This window comes from Xenopus laevis, chromosome 1L (assembly GCF_017654675.1).
Source record: "Xenopus laevis strain J_2021 chromosome 1L, Xenopus_laevis_v10.1, whole genome shotgun sequence".
Taxonomy (NCBI): domain Eukaryota; kingdom Metazoa; phylum Chordata; class Amphibia; order Anura; family Pipidae; genus Xenopus; species Xenopus laevis.
This window is the reverse complement of record NC_054371.1, coordinates 202,115,264-202,132,178: the sequence shown is the minus strand read 5'-3', so window position 1 is coordinate 202,132,178 and position 16,915 is coordinate 202,115,264. Positions and strand designations below refer to the sequence as shown.

Genomic DNA, 16,915 nt, shown 5'->3' with positions numbered 1-16,915 from the left:
GGCTCTAAGCAAACCCACATGGCTATGCAAGTGTTGCTGAACTACAACTCTTACCAAACTCAGCAACAGCCACATGGTCTGTACATCACAGGTGCCGCCTCCAATTCGATTTGCTAAAGGCGTTTTGCATAGTAATTAACTCTTTTGTGACACCTGTTAATAAAGTCTCCGGAGCGGTGGTTTCTGCTGAGAGACCAGACGAGCGATGCATCGTACATGCCCCATACACAGGGTGAGTTCTGTCTCGATGGAGCAGGAGACTTCAAAATAAATCACAATGTTAAAGGCAAAGTTCTACAAAGGGTTCAGGTACTCCAAGCTACGGGGGTGCCATGTGAATGGAACGGAGGTTGGACGGTGGCTGTAGCCCAGGTAACTGCACCTGACTTACCTCCAGTTTGTAAGTGAGCCGGGCACATAAACCAGGTCTGTATGTTTTACCATCATCCTTCAATATGGAACATTTATAGTCAGTTTTAATATGGATAAGCCGTAGCTTGTGAGACCCATTAGTACAATGCCATGATAAGAAATCACTAAGCAATTTGTAAAACATGCCACATTTGTGTTGGGATTTCCAGTTTGAAACTACAATGTAAGTAAGCATAGAAATAAACCTTCTTCTTGGTAAGTACTGCGTGTCTTCCTCCTACAAAGTCTTCAATTGTGTGCATATAATCTATTCCTATTTGACATAAATACCAGCTGCCATTTACCTTTCTCCATGGACAGCACCTTCTATGGATTTGTCCACTAGGAGCGCTGTTCTAATGAAACCTACAGACATCTGCTGGAGAAGGTTACATGTCACAGAGAAGTAAAACAGTAAAACACTGAGCAACGCCGGCATTCGGAATTATAGGATATGTGCAGTTGGGCGTCTGGAAACCCTGGCTGACTGCTCCTTCATCGTGTTCCATTGTGAAGAAGAAGAAATTGGATTCTTCCAGAATGTGGCAACGTGGAACAAGGTGAGGCAGAGGTTAAATGACTCCTAATGGCCAGGGCTCAGATTCGAGGAGATTATTCGCCTGACGACAAATCTCTTCTTTGGGTCGACTAATTTCCCCGAACTGCCTCTGCCGGCTAGAATGTAAATCGCCGGTGGGACTCGGAGCGCTTTGTTTGCACTGCACTTTAATGATTTGGAATCTAACTTATTAACTGATTTATTGGTATTTTATGAATTGATTCAACTGAAAGCACTGCACTTTATAAATTATTAATTGTCTGAACTTACTAATTATCGGGTTATAATTAATTATACCCAGCACTCTTGTTACATCGTTTTTTAAGGTACTATCAAATACGCTTCACTTGGTTTTTTAGATATTTATTAATATATATGCACTAGCACTTTGATACAAAACGGGCTAATTGCAATATTAAGATCCAGTGGGAGCAGTATTTGTCCCAATTAAGAGTGGTACCTTATAGTCATTTTTTAGATATCATTGTGTAATCTTAGCACTGGTGGAAGAGGGGTTCTTTTTTCTTTTTTGTAATAATTTTATCTGAAATATATTTTCAGACCTCAATTTCACTAAAGGGATAAATAAGTAAGGGTTAATCATGAGTATTTAACTCATTAGAATATACTAAATAAGTCCTGAGAGTGCGGTTCTTTTGCAGGTTATGGAATTATTTAACCAGCACCCAGGCGGTTGTTTTTCTACAAGAGTGCCCCAGCTTTACTAAGGAGATATATAGGCGGGGGTGCAATGAGGGTGTGACCACAAAATACATATAGACAAATACAAGATTCCTCTGCACTCAACCCATTATCAATATATTTAAGACAGAGACATTTTGTGCATACTGCTACTGAAAAATGCCTTACCCTTTAAACCCCCTCCAACTATAGTCAGGTGATCCCACTGGTGTCTAATAAAAGGGCAGCCAAGTTTGGGAGTTTTACTTTGAAAGCAGCTAGTAAGTTGCAGGTAAAACGTATTCGTCCCTTTTATAAAATGTATAATTAAACCATAGAATTCTTAATGAATCAGATGAAAATTGAGCATAGGACTGGCCAGATATGGGATGACTTTGACGTAGTTGGCCAGCTTAAATATATTGCAATATATGGACAAACAATCCCTGTTTTGTTTAAAGGGTAAGGCATTTTTCAGTAGCAGTATGCACAAAATGTCTCTGTCTTAAATATATTGATAATGGGTTGAGTGCAGAGGAATCTTGTATTTGTCTATATATATATATATATATATATATATATATATATATATATATATATATATATATATATATATATATATATATATATATATATATATATATACACACACATATACACACACACACACATAATCAAGCTGCTGTGTAGTTGTTTGGGTTCATATTACACAGCAGATAAACTCTGCAGAATATAATGGTGTTCTACAGAGCTTAACTGTTATCTGCTATGTATCCTGTGCCTTTTCTTCTTTTTCACATTGAATGGCTGCCCCCGTAGCTAAACAGCAGATTATTTATATAAACTATAGTAGAGTTTCTGAAGCAAACAACAGTTGTGCCAGTGCAGGGCAGCAATGATCTGACTGTCGGCCCCTGGGCCAGATAATTAGGTATCTGTGTACAAGTGGGCAGAACCCAAAACGTATGGGCAGATTAAATGTCTTCGCTGCTGTAACAGACAAGCACTGGGCAATGGACATGTGAACGGCGGCAAAATAAAAAGTGCATCATGTAAAAACAAGTTCAAAACACACAAAGATTAATAACACTGCATTAAATAAACCGTCAAATAGGAAATGTGCAAAGAAAGATCACAAACATGAGGGCAAAAAGGAAAAATCAGCAAATACAATGCCACAGATTCCCTTTCTATTGAGAAGCACTAGTGAAACTGTACATTGTATTAGACATTCTACAGTTGTACAGTTGTGTTGTAGCAACGATTCTATCCGCACACTCACACACACAGGGATCAGGCTAAATGCAATAAGGAGGAACCCCCATTCAAAGTACAAGTCTTGCTCGTACACTGACGGGGAGTATTAAATTATACACAACTAAAAATATAATAATTAACAAAAAACAAATGTAACATAACGAAAGTGACTAACAATGCCTTGCATGTCGGCTGCCGGAACGGGGGAAAAAAAAACCTAAAAATCCCAACTACAATCTGTAAATGGATACAACAAAACCACTTCTATTATTTAATACAGAGAATGCCTGCTCTTTATAGGGGAAATAGGCCAATACTGTTACAATTTAAAAATCTTTTCTGTAGCCTACAGTTCGGATCAGCCTCTAGATTATAAGTGGGAGGGGGAAGAATGCAAATTGGTGGGTCGTTGGTGATGTAGTTTGTAATCGCTTTAGGGATTTAGCCCATGCACAATTAATAACCCCTATAAATACCTGGGGGGTCTCCAGAAACTAACTTGTTCTTGTGGCACTTACTGTGCATAATGTAGCAAATACACAAGGCAAGTGCAAGTTAAAAGTCCTTTGTCTGAAGTGTAAAAAGAAATGAAGGAAGAGAGCATGGGAGTATTAAGGGGTTGCTTTGCTGCTGGATTCTCCTACATCTGGTTACCCTTAAAGGCATTCTGGGCAGCTGAAGAGGCGGCAGTTGCTGTGGCGGTCTGCACAGTCTTGTTGGACATCACTCCGGTAGCGAACTCTTGCTGAGCCTTCTCAAAGCTTGCGCCCGTTGTCCGGTACAGCCCATGAACCTGGATAACATCAAGCACATATCAATGAAAGGCAACACAGACAACTGACAGTAGCAGCCACTACTGCTTTCAAAGTCAGGGAAATTCTCTAGTATTAATTACACCTGCTCTTCCAAAAAGGAGGGACAACTGCCAATTTGAAGCTATACACAGGTTGTTGTGAATCCATGTAATGTCTTCACTGGCATATCAAAATACAGTAGAACCCTGATTTTACAGTTCCCAGGGGACGGCATCAAAACAACACCAATTCCGGGAAACTGTAAAATATGAGGGAAAGAACCCAGTTGCCTGTATGGAACTGCAAAAAGATGGCGTCAGTTCTCAGAAAACGTTAAATCCAGGGACATAAAATTGAGGTTCTAGAGTATGATGTATATTTTAGACAGACCGGGTTGGGGGATACAAATGCATTTGTTATGTAACAATTAAAAGTACATTTGGGAATCACATACCTTTTTAAACATCACTAGTGAGCTGACAGCAGAGGCAGTGAAGAGTGCAGCAATTATGATCATCATTATTCCAACTGGAATGCTCTGGTTCAGCCCAGTCAGTGCAGAAATCCATCCGCTGGAAGAAACCAACAGCATGAAATTAAGTGATTGTGTAACACACACACGTGTCACTTGCTCTAGGGCCGGGCATATTGGTGAAATTGGTCCCTGAATGAAAGAGCTTTTGGTCCATAAATCCTTATCTTCATGCTCTGTGACTCTAAAGGTGACCATAGACGCAAAGATCCACTCGTTTGGCAACATCGACAAACGAGCCGATCTTTCTCCGATATGCCATTAACCAGCATGGCTATATCAGGGGTAATCTGATTGTTCGGCCATAAGGCCGAACGATCCGATTACGATGCGCAATGGGCTCCGGCGAGATAGGTCGGGTCAAAATCAAACCTGACCGATCGACGATCTCCGCCGGACGCCACACACGATCCGAAAATCGTACAAATCCTCAATTCGTACGATAGGATCTGTGTGTCTATGGCCACCTTAAGCCACAAGTTCCTGCTACAAGTATTTGAGATTGTTAAAGGGATAATGTCATGGGAAAAAATGTTTTTTTTCTCAGAATGCATCAGTTAATAGTGGTGCTCCAAAAAGAGCAAACAGATTTTTTTTATATTTAATTTTGAAATCTGACATGGGGCTAGACATATTGTCAGTTTCCCAACTGCCCCAGTCATGTGACTTGTGCTCTGATAAACTTCACTCACTCTTTACTGCTGTACTGCAAGTTGGAGTGATATTACCCACCCCCCCAGCAGCCTAAGGGCAGCGACACACCAGGAGATTAATCACTAGTGATAAATCGCTGCTTCTCTGGGCAACTAATCTGCTGCACTCTCCAGTAAGCTTTCCCACAAGCAATAATGTGAATCCCTGGTGATAAAACCCATGTGTCGCTCCAGTCTCCAAAAAACGATACAAGAGGAAACTTCAAGCGATTTTGGGAGACTGGAGCTACACATGGGTTTTACCACCAATGCCTATGGGAAAGATTTTTACTGGAGAGTGCAGTAGATTAGTTGCCCAGAGAAGCAGAGATTTATTGCTAGCGATTAATCTCCTGGTGTGTCACTGCCCTAACAACAGAACAATGGGACGGTAACCAGATAGCAGCTCCCTAATACAAGATAACAGCTGCCTGGTAGATCTAAGAACAGCACTCAATAGTAAAATCTAGGTCTGACTGCGACACATTCAGTTACATTGAGTAAGAGAAACAACAGCCAGCCAGAAAGCAGTTCTATAGTGCTATATATGCTCCATAGTGCTCTATAGCACTGGCTCTTTCTGAAAGCAAATGACCAGGCAAAATGACCTGAGATGGCTCCTACACACTGATATTACAACTAAAAAAAAAATAAACTTGCTGGTTCAGGAATTAAATTTTATATTGTAGAGTGAATTATTTGCAGTGTAAACAGTGTAATTTAGAAATAAAAACGACATAATACAAATACATGACAGAATCCCTTTAAAAACATATCCTGGTGAGTGCAACCCATATAGTCATGATTTCACTGCAGGCACTTCTAGGAACCAATCTTACAAACAGACTTTTCAATTAAAAAGTATTTATTTATTGAGGAGCACTAGGACACCGCCTAACGCGTTTCGTAACAACAGGATACTTAATCATAGGCTACATATTATTCTTCCCACAATATATTTATTTTTTAATGCTAGTATCTACATAGCCGATTGGTCCTCTCTTGTTTTAAATATGTACCCTATTATGTGTTGAGAATTATTTGGGGGAATTTATAGTAAGTGGGTTCATGGAGTACCAATAAAGTAATTCTTTATTGAAGTAATTCTTTATACACTGAATGCCTATTGTTTGGTTGGATGCTTCTTTTTGCTATAGTGCACAGCACCTTGTCTACAAGTGCAATGTTGCTAGGCAAGCTTTGGGGCAAATGAACATGCTTCAACTACAATGAATTCTTGGCCAGATAGATGGCACTCAAGCAAATTAATATGTTTTCTATAAGGTATGACAGTGTCTTCCTTTACCAAGAAAATCTTTGCCTGTAAATGAACTTCATTTAATTACTAAAAGGAACTTTGATTCCCTTCAAAATAGGATTATCAGAATACAAGGAGAACAGGAGTATCCACATACATATGTGAATGAGGAGTGTAGATCACATGCACTGAAGGCCATGCTCAGGCCTGGTCACATAATGCAGGTCAACTCATACAGCGTTCGGCCCATTTATTGACAACAGCAACAGTGTTTTGTTTTAATACAGTCTCACTTACCAGTTTCCCCATCCCTGAAAACCTGCGGCTTGAAGCACATGCAATCCAAACTGGCAGATGTAGACAAAGAAGAATACAAAGAACCTGAAGGAACTGTCGCTCCTGTAAAGAAACAAATGGAAATTGAGTGGATTTGCATTTACTAACTGAGCACTAACAGTAATGAGAATCAGGCACAGACTACTGAATGTCATTTACTAAAGGCATGTTAAAGGGATTCTGTCATTTCATAACATTTTTATGATGTAGTTTTTATTTCTAAATTACACTGTTTACACTGCAAATAATTCACTCTACAATATAAAATGTCATTCCTGAACCAGCAAGTGTATTTTTTTAGTTGTAATATTGGTGTGTAGGAGCCATCTCAGGTCATTTTGCCTGGTCATGTGCTTTCAGAAAGAGCCAGCACTTTAGGATGGAACTGCTTTCTAGCAGGTTGTTGTTTCTCCTACTCAATGTAACTGAATGTGTCTCAGTGGGACCTGGATTTTACTATTGAGTGTTGTTCTTAGATCTACCAGGCAGCTATCTTGTGTTAGGGAGCTGTTATCTGGTTATCTTCCCATTGGCAGTGACACACCAGGAGATTAATCGCTAGCAATAAATCGCTGCTTCTCTGGGCAACTAATCTCCAAAGAGTGACTTAAGTTTATCAGTGCACAAGTCACATGAATTGGGGCAGCTGGGAAACGGACAATATGTCTAGCCTCATGTCAGATTTTAAAATTACATTTAAAAAAATGTGTTTGCTCTTTTGAGAAACGAATTTCAATGCTGAATTCTGCTGGAGCAGCACTATTAACTGATGCGTTTTGGAAAAAAAAAATTCCCCATGACAGAATCCCTTTAAGGCTACAGTATGACACTGTCAGAGAGGCTGAGACATTCTCTGCACAAGCACCATTTTAGAAAGGTTGGTTGCTATAGTTCTGCAGAACAGAGGGTCGACTATCCCTGCTCTGAGACCTGCAATGTTTCCATCAATTTTAATATAGAATATTGACTCATGGGCCAGCTGAGGCCTTGCTGTAATATCAGTGAACATATCTCCCCAAGTTACTGTTTGTTTAAGCTCCTAGCTGCTCTTCATTTTTATTATGGGGTGTCTTAAGGGCATTTATATAGAATGAAACATTCCAGGCATACCTGAAGGCTCCATAGATTGGTCTATACCAGCAAACAAACGAACATGGCGTGAAGAGCAGAAACCACATGATTGCCAATCCAAAATCAACTCCTCGTCCCGTATCGACGCAGAACCAGGCCAAGCAGCCGAAGATATTTACAAACAAGGTGATGGTATGGACTGTAGAAGTAATGAGAGAAGGTTATAAGCTGGGCAAGTTCTACTCACAGTGGGGCCCATTTATCAACACAAATCGTTGCGTTAATTGTTTTACTTGCACCTGGCTTTAAAAAGCCAATCACTGGTTGGTTGCTACGGGTAACTGCCCACTGTGCCCCATTGAGCCTATCAGTTTAGCACAGCAATTCAGAACAGCGTATTGGAAGCCTTTGGGTGACACCTTGTGAATACTCGCTATACTTTTAAACTCCAGGGACGAGCTTGGCCTTATAAAAAAGAAAACGTTTTGAAGGAAAATACTGCCATGTTGCTAAACCACTACCAACCACTAGTGGGAGCTGTCATTCAGCAACAGTTGAAAAGCCACAGGTTGTTGATTTACCTAAATGTAAAAAAAGCATCTTGTTATAGTGAGTTCCATTTAGTTTATGAAAGTATGAGCCCACAGTTTACTGTATTAAGAGTTCTTTATCTGTATATCTAAATTTATTCAAATAAATAAAGATGCCACAGTGACTCCTCCAGGTCAGCAGTTTGGGAAAAGCATTTTCCATTTACTATTAAAAAACATAATGAATACAGATTGCTTTCATAAATACAATGGGAATGTCCGGGCCTAGGAAAGCAATATTGGAGCTCCCACTAAACTAATCTTATCTGCAGTTTTCACTTGCATTCCTTGCTATGAAAATAAGAAACACAGTGGGGGCCTCAAGGTTAATTTGATCTTTGCGGCTGCTGTCAGAAGCCTGCACCTTGGAGAAGTGGCTTTTTATTTTTAACACTTTCTTTAGAGCAGAGACAAAGTCTTTATGTGTAAGCCGGTTTAATGAAATCCTAGGAGATATTCTTTACAGATAGCAATATGTGCATGGGGGGGGGGGGACTCCAGCATTAGCAATGAGCAAATGAGCAGCCCTACACTGTCCAGAACAGGATTAACCTTGGGTTACCATGCTCTGTGAAAGATCAGGGACCCTTCTAAAACATTCAGGTAGAAGGGCTGGGCTAGCTGGAATTTGATTATGTGTAAAAAAAAAAAAGGCAATAAGTGCAGCCCAGCAAAGTGCAGATCATCCAGTAGCCTAAAGGTCCCTATAGACGCAAAGATTTCTCTTGCTGAACCACCGATTTTAACGAAGTCCGACCAATCCATCGAAATTATCGTGCGGTTAGTGGGATTCTTACAATTTTTCGGCCAACATCTGTCAGGAAATTGATCGGCCAGGTCAAAAAATCTTTGTCGGTCCCAGTGCAATCTATCTATGTTTGCAGGGCCAAGCAGGCAGCTCCCCTTTGTTTTCCTGGCAAATTGGTCTTTTAAATTGATGGACTAAATTGGGGTCTCCGATGATGATTGGATCTTTTAAAAATCTCAACATCTATGGCCATTTTAAGGGCAGAGGCACACATGGAGATTCAGGGAGATTAGTCGCCCAGCGACAAATCGTCTCTTTTTGGGCAACTAATCTCCCAAAATGCCTTCCCGCCGGCTAGAATCTGAATCGCTGGCAGGATGGCACTTGGATCGCTTAGTTTTCCAAAGTCGCCTCACGAGGAAACTTCGGGCGACTTTGGAAAACGAAGTGCTCCTAGTGCCATCCCGCCAGCGATTTAGATTCTAGCTGGCGGGAAGGCAGTTTTGGGGAGATTAGTTACCCGAAGAAGAGGCGATTAGACGTCGGGCGACTAAATCTCCCCAAATCTCCATGTGTGTCTCTGCCCTTAGTTTGTGCTAAATTGAATTGATCTTTCTATTAAGACTGCATCACACATCCAATCTACTGCACAGTTCCTTGGTCTGTGACCCTAGCAGTCAAATGCCTGAAGAGCTGCAGAACAAAATTTAAAAGCCTCTAAAGCATCGAGACCAATTGCAATTTTTTTCTAGGATACCACAGTCTGCATTAATATTCATGTTTTACTGTTAGCACAGGCAGTTTCAGGCTTGCATAAGCCACCTTCAGTCTAAGATCTCTGGCCACAGTCTCTATTAATTTCTTTAAAGGAGAACTAAAGCTTAACTAAAGAAGTAGCTAGAAATGTTGTACATTATGTTTTGGCTTCTGAACCAGCCCAAGGCAACCATAGCCCTTTATCAGTAAAGATCTGTGTCTACAAAGATGCCCCAGTAGCTCCCCATCTTCTTTTCTGCTGATTCACTGCACATGCTCTGTGCTGCTGTCACTTACTGAGCTTAGGGACCCACTCACAATATTGTACACATAGAATAGAAATGTCTCAATATAAGGCTGATTAGTAATTAATACAGATAATTACTACATGGCAGCACAGAAACCAGTGCAATTAGCATCAGAATTTAATAATCAGCCCTGTAGCATCAGCTTATATTAAAGCCTGTCTATATCCAGGGGCTGGGCTGTGACGTCAGGGACGGGGCAATGACGCGACGATTGTCTGATTTCCGTGTCGTGGCAGTTTTGACCTGGACAGCCCTTCAAAAAACCAGGCTGTCCGGGTCAAAACCAAATAGGTGGCAACCCTAGGCAAACCTCATTTTCTGCTTGATAATTAGTGACGACCCCTAAGCTTAGCTTCTCAACAGCTGCTCAGAGCCCACTGAGCATGTGAGTGTCACAGACACTTTCCAAGATGGTGACCCCCTGTGACAAGTTTGAAGTCCTGGATCATTGCTGCTATTGACAAGCTTAAACTTTAGGCTGGTGCAATAAATTCACTATATAAAATATGTCATTTTTAGCACTATTCATTTCTAGGGTTTAGTTTTCCTTTAACCTGTAGTGTCATTACATAGAAGCAGGCAGAGGCTAGTGAAGGTAATGGGATTATACAGGCACATATGTGCAGATGTTACCACACAAATTTGCTCCCATCCAGCACAATGTTTGTTAGTCAATATATTGCCCTGTACTAAGTTCTATCAAGTCACTCATAGGTAATGTTTGCATAATGCACAACTCACACATCCATAGGTAATACATAATCTTTACAGTCTTTTGAAATTCCACAGGGATATCCACTGAGAAATCTTGATAGAAACAAGGCCCAACAGGGAAGTTTCCAGGGAGGGGAGGCCAGTTATTCTTCCTTCCTGGAAAAGCAAGATCACAAACAATAGTCTGAGAATAGAAACAAGTGGAAGAGATACACTGCACACTTTATATTTGTTGCACACATTTCTGATGAGCAGTTTATAAGACAATCAAACCAAAACATGACAATATTTTCCTTTTATTTTATTTCTTATTTCCCATCTGGTAAGGGCAATAACACGTGGATGCTTTTTGAGAGCTTTGACGCCCATGAATTTTAGTAGCTAGTGTGTGGCATCAAACCGCCTCACTTCCTGGCACGTTAGTCGACTGAAAGCTCTTGTGTAAATGAATGTCAATTAAATACCATTGTTTGTGAGATTGCTCTATGTGCTATTGCCCTACAGCACGCATTATCAGTTTAGACAAGGACCAATTATCACAAATATTACGTTATTTGGGGAGTGTATGGTGGGAGACAAGGTGAGCAATGTTGGCAAAAGCCAACATTGGATATTGGTCGTCTCGTTGATCGTCCTTGGAAAGCCCTCTGAACATCGGGGAAGGGGATACGTCTGATCGTAATTGTAATGTGTATGGCCACCTTAACTGATTCACCTACATCTGGCTGATCCAATCATTGGCCTGGGGACCACAATGGATCATACATTTAGCCTACACAGACCCAGAGGTCATACAGTCGGCCTACACAGATCTAGAGGAGGAGGACCACATCAATGAGCTAATGCAGTCTTTAACCAACTGGATTTTCAAACCTGCCCAATAGATATCTTGCCAATTTTCAGACAGATATTGGTTGGGCAAGCCCTCCCAGGGCTGCTGACTTGGTCTAATTAAGGGGCCAATCCATCAGCTATCAGAGAGAGCATCTTCAGTCTGTGGGAGATCTCCTGCAAGTGGCAGGGTAAAATGAAGTCCAATAGTAAAGATAAAGTGTTTTGTTTCCTGAGCTGGAAGAGGTTTAGGATTGCCTGTGTTCAATATGCCTAACAGAGAAACAGCATTGTGGTTTCTGCTGCAGTGGGGCCTGAAGCAAGCAATGACCAAATTCAAGGGACTAAAGGCACATTGTACTAAGGATGCACTGAATACACTAATTTGGGATTCGGCTGAATCTCGAATCCTTTGTGAAAAATTCGGCAGAATACTGAAATGAATCCAACCCCATATTTACATATTCAAAGTAGGGTAAGGAAAGGAAAATATTTACATATTCAAAGTAGGGTAAGGAAAAGCCAAAAAGAACCGGATGAGCAACATGTGGTTAAAAAACATTTTTACTTCTTTGTGTGAAGAAAAGTCATGATTTGGTTTGGCCAGTAGCTTGGATTCGGCCATATTCTGCTGAAAAAGGCCAAATCCCACACCGAATCCAGTGCATCCCTAGATTGTACTGTCAGATATTTCAGGGAATGTGAGCTCTGGACAGCATGCCCATAAGAGAATATTTTGGCTCATCCAAGTTCCTGAGCCTGTACCCACAGTCAGCCATTAGAAAAACATCTCGGTCCATACCTGATATTCAATGGATAATCTGTTGGCCTAAATCAAATACAGTATTACTAGTTGCATTAGGCTTGGAAATAAACAATGAATGACTTACCTCCGGGTTGGTTGAGACTTTGCATCTCTCGTTCCCTGCGATCAAGCTCTGCAGCTTTCTTCTCTAACTCTTCCTGCCGTCTCAGGAGCTCAGCCTGTGCTATAGCATGTTCCTGACAAAGAAGTCCCAAGAAACCAGCATGAGAAATAAAATTCACCATCCACCCAACCACATAGAACAATTTTATGGATGTTAATGTGATAGCAACTTTAGATTGTAAGCTCCACTGGAGCAGGAACTGATGTGAATCATGTATATTGACACTACATAAATGCCAGATAATATATAATAATAAACCAATACTCATTTATTAATGTAACTTTTTTGCCAGTTCACACATCATCTAGTGCTGCATCTTATGATTTTAAAAAAGCATTGCCTGATTTATGAGATAATGGTGGTTTGGAAATTTATAAATGTGTATTGCCGTAACCTCAACAGGATTGCATTTTTATCTAGAGTAACTACATTTTCTCTTTGGGGTATATTTATGAAAGAGTGAAGTTAGAGATCGCCACATTCCTCTAGAGTACAATTCCGCCACTCTCCATTCATTTCTATGGGATTTTGAAAGGCGTATTTATCAAAGGATGAACTTTCACTTTCACCCATTGATAAATACTCATAGAAATGAATGGAGAGTGGTGTCATTTCACTCTAGAGGTAGGGTTGCCACCTTTTCTGGAACAAAATATAGGCTTTCGTGTATTCTTGCCATTTTTTCCTATTAATAAAATTGGCATCAAGCATAATTTTTACAGGCCAGGCCGGTAAAATACCGGCCAGGTGGCAACCCTATATAGAGGACTTCACTCGAACTTCACTCTTTGATAAATATACCCCTTTGTTTGACTCCCTCCCTCCTGACTGTGTTGAAAAGAAAAAGGACTGCTCACCTTTGCTACTTGATTGTATGCTAATGGCTCTTCTGTTGGGTTCATGATCGCTGGTTGTGTGCTTGGTGCTGCCGTCGGCATTTTGACTTTTGGTGGTTGTGGCTGAGAAAGGCAAGGGAAGGGGATCAGTACAGTGAAATGCAATAAATGCAGGCAAAACACAAACATTCATGTGATTCAGAGAGATAATTAAAGATGAAGGGGGCTATCAGCAGGCGAGGGTAAAATTGATCCAAGGTTTGTATATGGGTGATGGATCTACATGCAACCCCCAGGTAAACACCAGATCTTGCAGTGTTGGCCTTGGCTTATCACCAGGATGCTAAATAAGCTCAGTCCACCCAAATGGTGGTGAAAACAAAGCTAACCCTTGGGCCAAGAAACACATTACATTGAAGGGGTTGTTCACCTTTAAATTAACTTTTAGTAATATGTAGACTTAAGAGAGAGTGATATTCTGGTTTTCATTTATTATTTGTGGCTTTTTGAGTTATTTGGCTTTTTATTCAGCACCTCTCCAGTTTGAAATTTCAGCAATCTGGTTGCTAGGGTCCGAATTACCCTAGTAATCATGCATGGATTTGAATAAAAGACTGGAATATCAATAGGATAGGCCTTAATGGAAAGAGGAGTAAAGAAAAGTAGCAAAACAATAAATATGTAGCCTTTCAAAGCATTTGTTTTTTTAGATGGGGTCAGTGACCCCTTCCCCATTTGAAAGTTGTAAAGAGTCAGAAGGCAGTAAATAATTCAAAAACTATAAAAAAAAATAATGAAGACCACTTGAAAAGTTGCTTAGAATTAGCATGAACATACTAAACGTTAATGTGAAGATGAACCACCCCTTTAAGAGCCTGTACAGACCCAACAGCTCGAAACTGTCATCGGCCAATAGAATTTTCCAGCCACCGTTATGATCTCATTGGTTGTTCCCTATACGTGAGCCAATAAGAGGTCAACCCAGAGGAGAATGGCCACAAAAGTACAGCATTAGGCTGCAAATAGTAAAATTATCAACTGTCCTACAGCTTTACTCTGTTCATTTTATGAAATTAATAATACGGAGCCATGGAGAATCAGAAGGGATGTTTAGAAGACTAGGAGAGTAGCCCTGGAGAGCACAATTAGCAGGTAGAACTCCTTCATTAAGGTGGGTTATTTATTAAGGTTCAAGTTGTGTTTTCCACGAAAATTCGAGTTTTTGAGTTTATTTATTTTTTGGTCAAAAATTTGAGATTTATTATACCCTGACCCTGGAAATAGCTCAAATCCAAAAATACATCATCTAAAACCTGTCAAGGTCATGTAGGAGTCAATGACAGAGGTCCTTGGAACCATTTGAAGATGTTAATAGCCTTTGAGGTTTTTTCAGAGGTTTTTACCCAAAAACTGGATTAATTCAAGCGATTTGAGTTTTTAACTGAGGAAAATTCTATTAATTCGAACTTACAGAATCTGTTTTTTTTTCCCATTTGAGTTTCTTCTTAAATAAGATACCCTTCGAGTTGTGAGTTCATTCGAGGTAACTCTAAAGTCTAACATTTGACCTTTGATAAATAACCCCTCAACTGTGGCTCTGGCCCTGGGGAGCTGAGGAAATAACTTTTTCAATCTATAACGTTAATGCTGCTGGACTTCAGTTCCAATAATGCCTTAAAGGGGACATCACAAGACAGAGTAACCCAGTACAATTAAGTAGCTCACATCCCGCTGCACCGGAAGAGGATACCTGAGTGGAATTGACAGAAAATGGTGAGCCCTAATCGAGTACCTGCAAAGTAGAGGACAAGGAGAACCCCTTAACTAAAACTGGGAGGAACATGAGCTCATTACATTTCTTTGCTCCAAATCGTTTCCTGTTACTGCAGCAATGCTGATTATGTTCCCTTATTTTGTAAAGACTGTGGCTGCCATATTGCCTCTGACACTCATCCTCTAGGCCAGTTTGCTGCAAAAACTTTGGATTCTATTGTTTGTCGGGTGGTCCCTCACTTCAAAGGCATCAGGGCTCTCTCAGACAGAGTCAGTGGCACCGTCCAAGCCACACAATATCCAAGGTATAAGCAAAGTTCACTCTGGAGAGCCAAATTAGATTCAGTGTACTTTATTCAAACACAACATGTTTCGGACAGACATGTCCTTCATCAGGTGAATTTAGCACCTGATGAAGGACATGTCTGTCCGAAACATGTTGTGTTTGAATAAAGTACACTGAATCTAATTTGGCTCTCCAGAGTGAACTTTGCTTAAAAACTTTGGATTTCAGTTTACACCTTGGGAAACCTATAAAACGGTTGTTAAGATCAAAGCTACAGGCCTCAAAGACAGGTAAAGCTGCTTATGCTTGCTATTATAGAGTTAAATCTTAATACTGCTGAATTGTAATATTGCATTCATTTGGAAAATAAGAACAGAAAGTGTTTGCTGTGGTGTGTGGTTCTTATCAAGAAGCCATGAAACGATCAAGGACATTGAAACACAGTTAATGAAAAAAAGCTCAGTGTCTCAAGGATATTATAAGTCTACCATTTTTTTTTTACATTTCTTTTAGGCACTGAGATGATGTCTGTATAAAAACACCAATGAGAAATAAGCAATAATTAAACATGTGATGTACTAACCTATGAAATTTAATTAAATAAATTACGTAATCAAAAACGTTGATGATGTTTTGAATAACACAGTGTAAAGAGTGCCGAGCCACTGTCTGGGCCTGTGTGATGGCTTTTTTGCTAATCTGCAGTTTGGTGCACCTTTCAATAAATCTCATCTTCTGAGTCTGAGCATTATCCGTGTGTCCAGATGTGGTAATTACCTGGAAGTTTAAGGGTAAGGTCACACTGGGCGTTTCGGGGAGATTTAGTCGTCTGGCGACTAATCACCCTCGTCTTTGTGGCGACCAATCTCCCCGAACGACTTCCCTCACTCTTGCGCTAGCTAAAATGAAAAATTGCCGGCGCGAAGCATAAGCAGCGATTCGTTTTCCGAAGTCACCCAAAGTTTCCTCGTGAGGCAACTTCGGGCGACTTCGGAAAACGAATCGCCACGTGTGCTTAGCGCCGGGGATTCGACCTTACCCTAACTATCGAACTGTTAACTGTGAGACTCACTCTTCTATTGCCCATGGGAATAAGGAAGGTGGGTGGTTTGGGGGTCACTGAAGATGCAAACTTACAACACATGTATAACTTTCACATTCAGAATCCCTGTACCCTGGGTGCAACCAATTTCTAATGGATGAGCTACACACAAGGAAGTGCACACACACACGTACACATATTATATATATATATATATATATATACACACACACTAACATCACAAAACTGATCTTACCGTTTGTGAATCTGAAAAAGGATTATATTCCTCTAGTCCAGATGGTACATTCTTTGTCACCTGTGTGACCGATGGATCCTGAAGAACAAAAAAAGCAATAGTGTTTAACACATGGCAATAATGTTTGGAAGATCCGATAGAGAAATATGAATAATAAAAAATAATAATGGACTGATCAGTGCAGCTAAAACATGGACATGACACAGACTGCAGCTGAACTGGCAGAACAGAGGGGGAACATGGCCTCGCTCTCCA

At 40.4% G+C, this 16,915-nt stretch overlaps 1 protein-coding gene across 1 annotated transcript in view; it reads right to left on the bottom strand.

Moving 5' to 3' along the window:
• Nucleotides 1–2,727: 2,727 nt before the first annotated feature.
• The window catches only part of scamp1.L (secretory carrier membrane protein 1 L homeolog), a 28,526-nt gene continuing 14,338 nt past the window's right edge, over nucleotides 2,728–16,915 (bottom strand). Inside the window, exons 2-9 of the mRNA XM_018265457.2 lie at nucleotides 16,661–16,738; nucleotides 13,325–13,426; nucleotides 12,429–12,540; nucleotides 10,735–10,863; nucleotides 7,631–7,790; nucleotides 6,482–6,583; nucleotides 4,157–4,274; nucleotides 2,728–3,701 (exon numbers count right to left, since the gene is read on the bottom strand). Of these exons, the coding sequence (XP_018120946.1) occupies nucleotides 3,549–3,701; nucleotides 4,157–4,274; nucleotides 6,482–6,583; nucleotides 7,631–7,790; nucleotides 10,735–10,863; nucleotides 12,429–12,540; nucleotides 13,325–13,426; nucleotides 16,661–16,738 (954 nt within the window). The 3' untranslated portion in view covers nucleotides 2,728–3,548. The remainder of the gene's footprint in view (nucleotides 3,702–4,156; nucleotides 4,275–6,481; nucleotides 6,584–7,630; nucleotides 7,791–10,734; nucleotides 10,864–12,428; nucleotides 12,541–13,324; nucleotides 13,427–16,660; nucleotides 16,739–16,915) is intronic.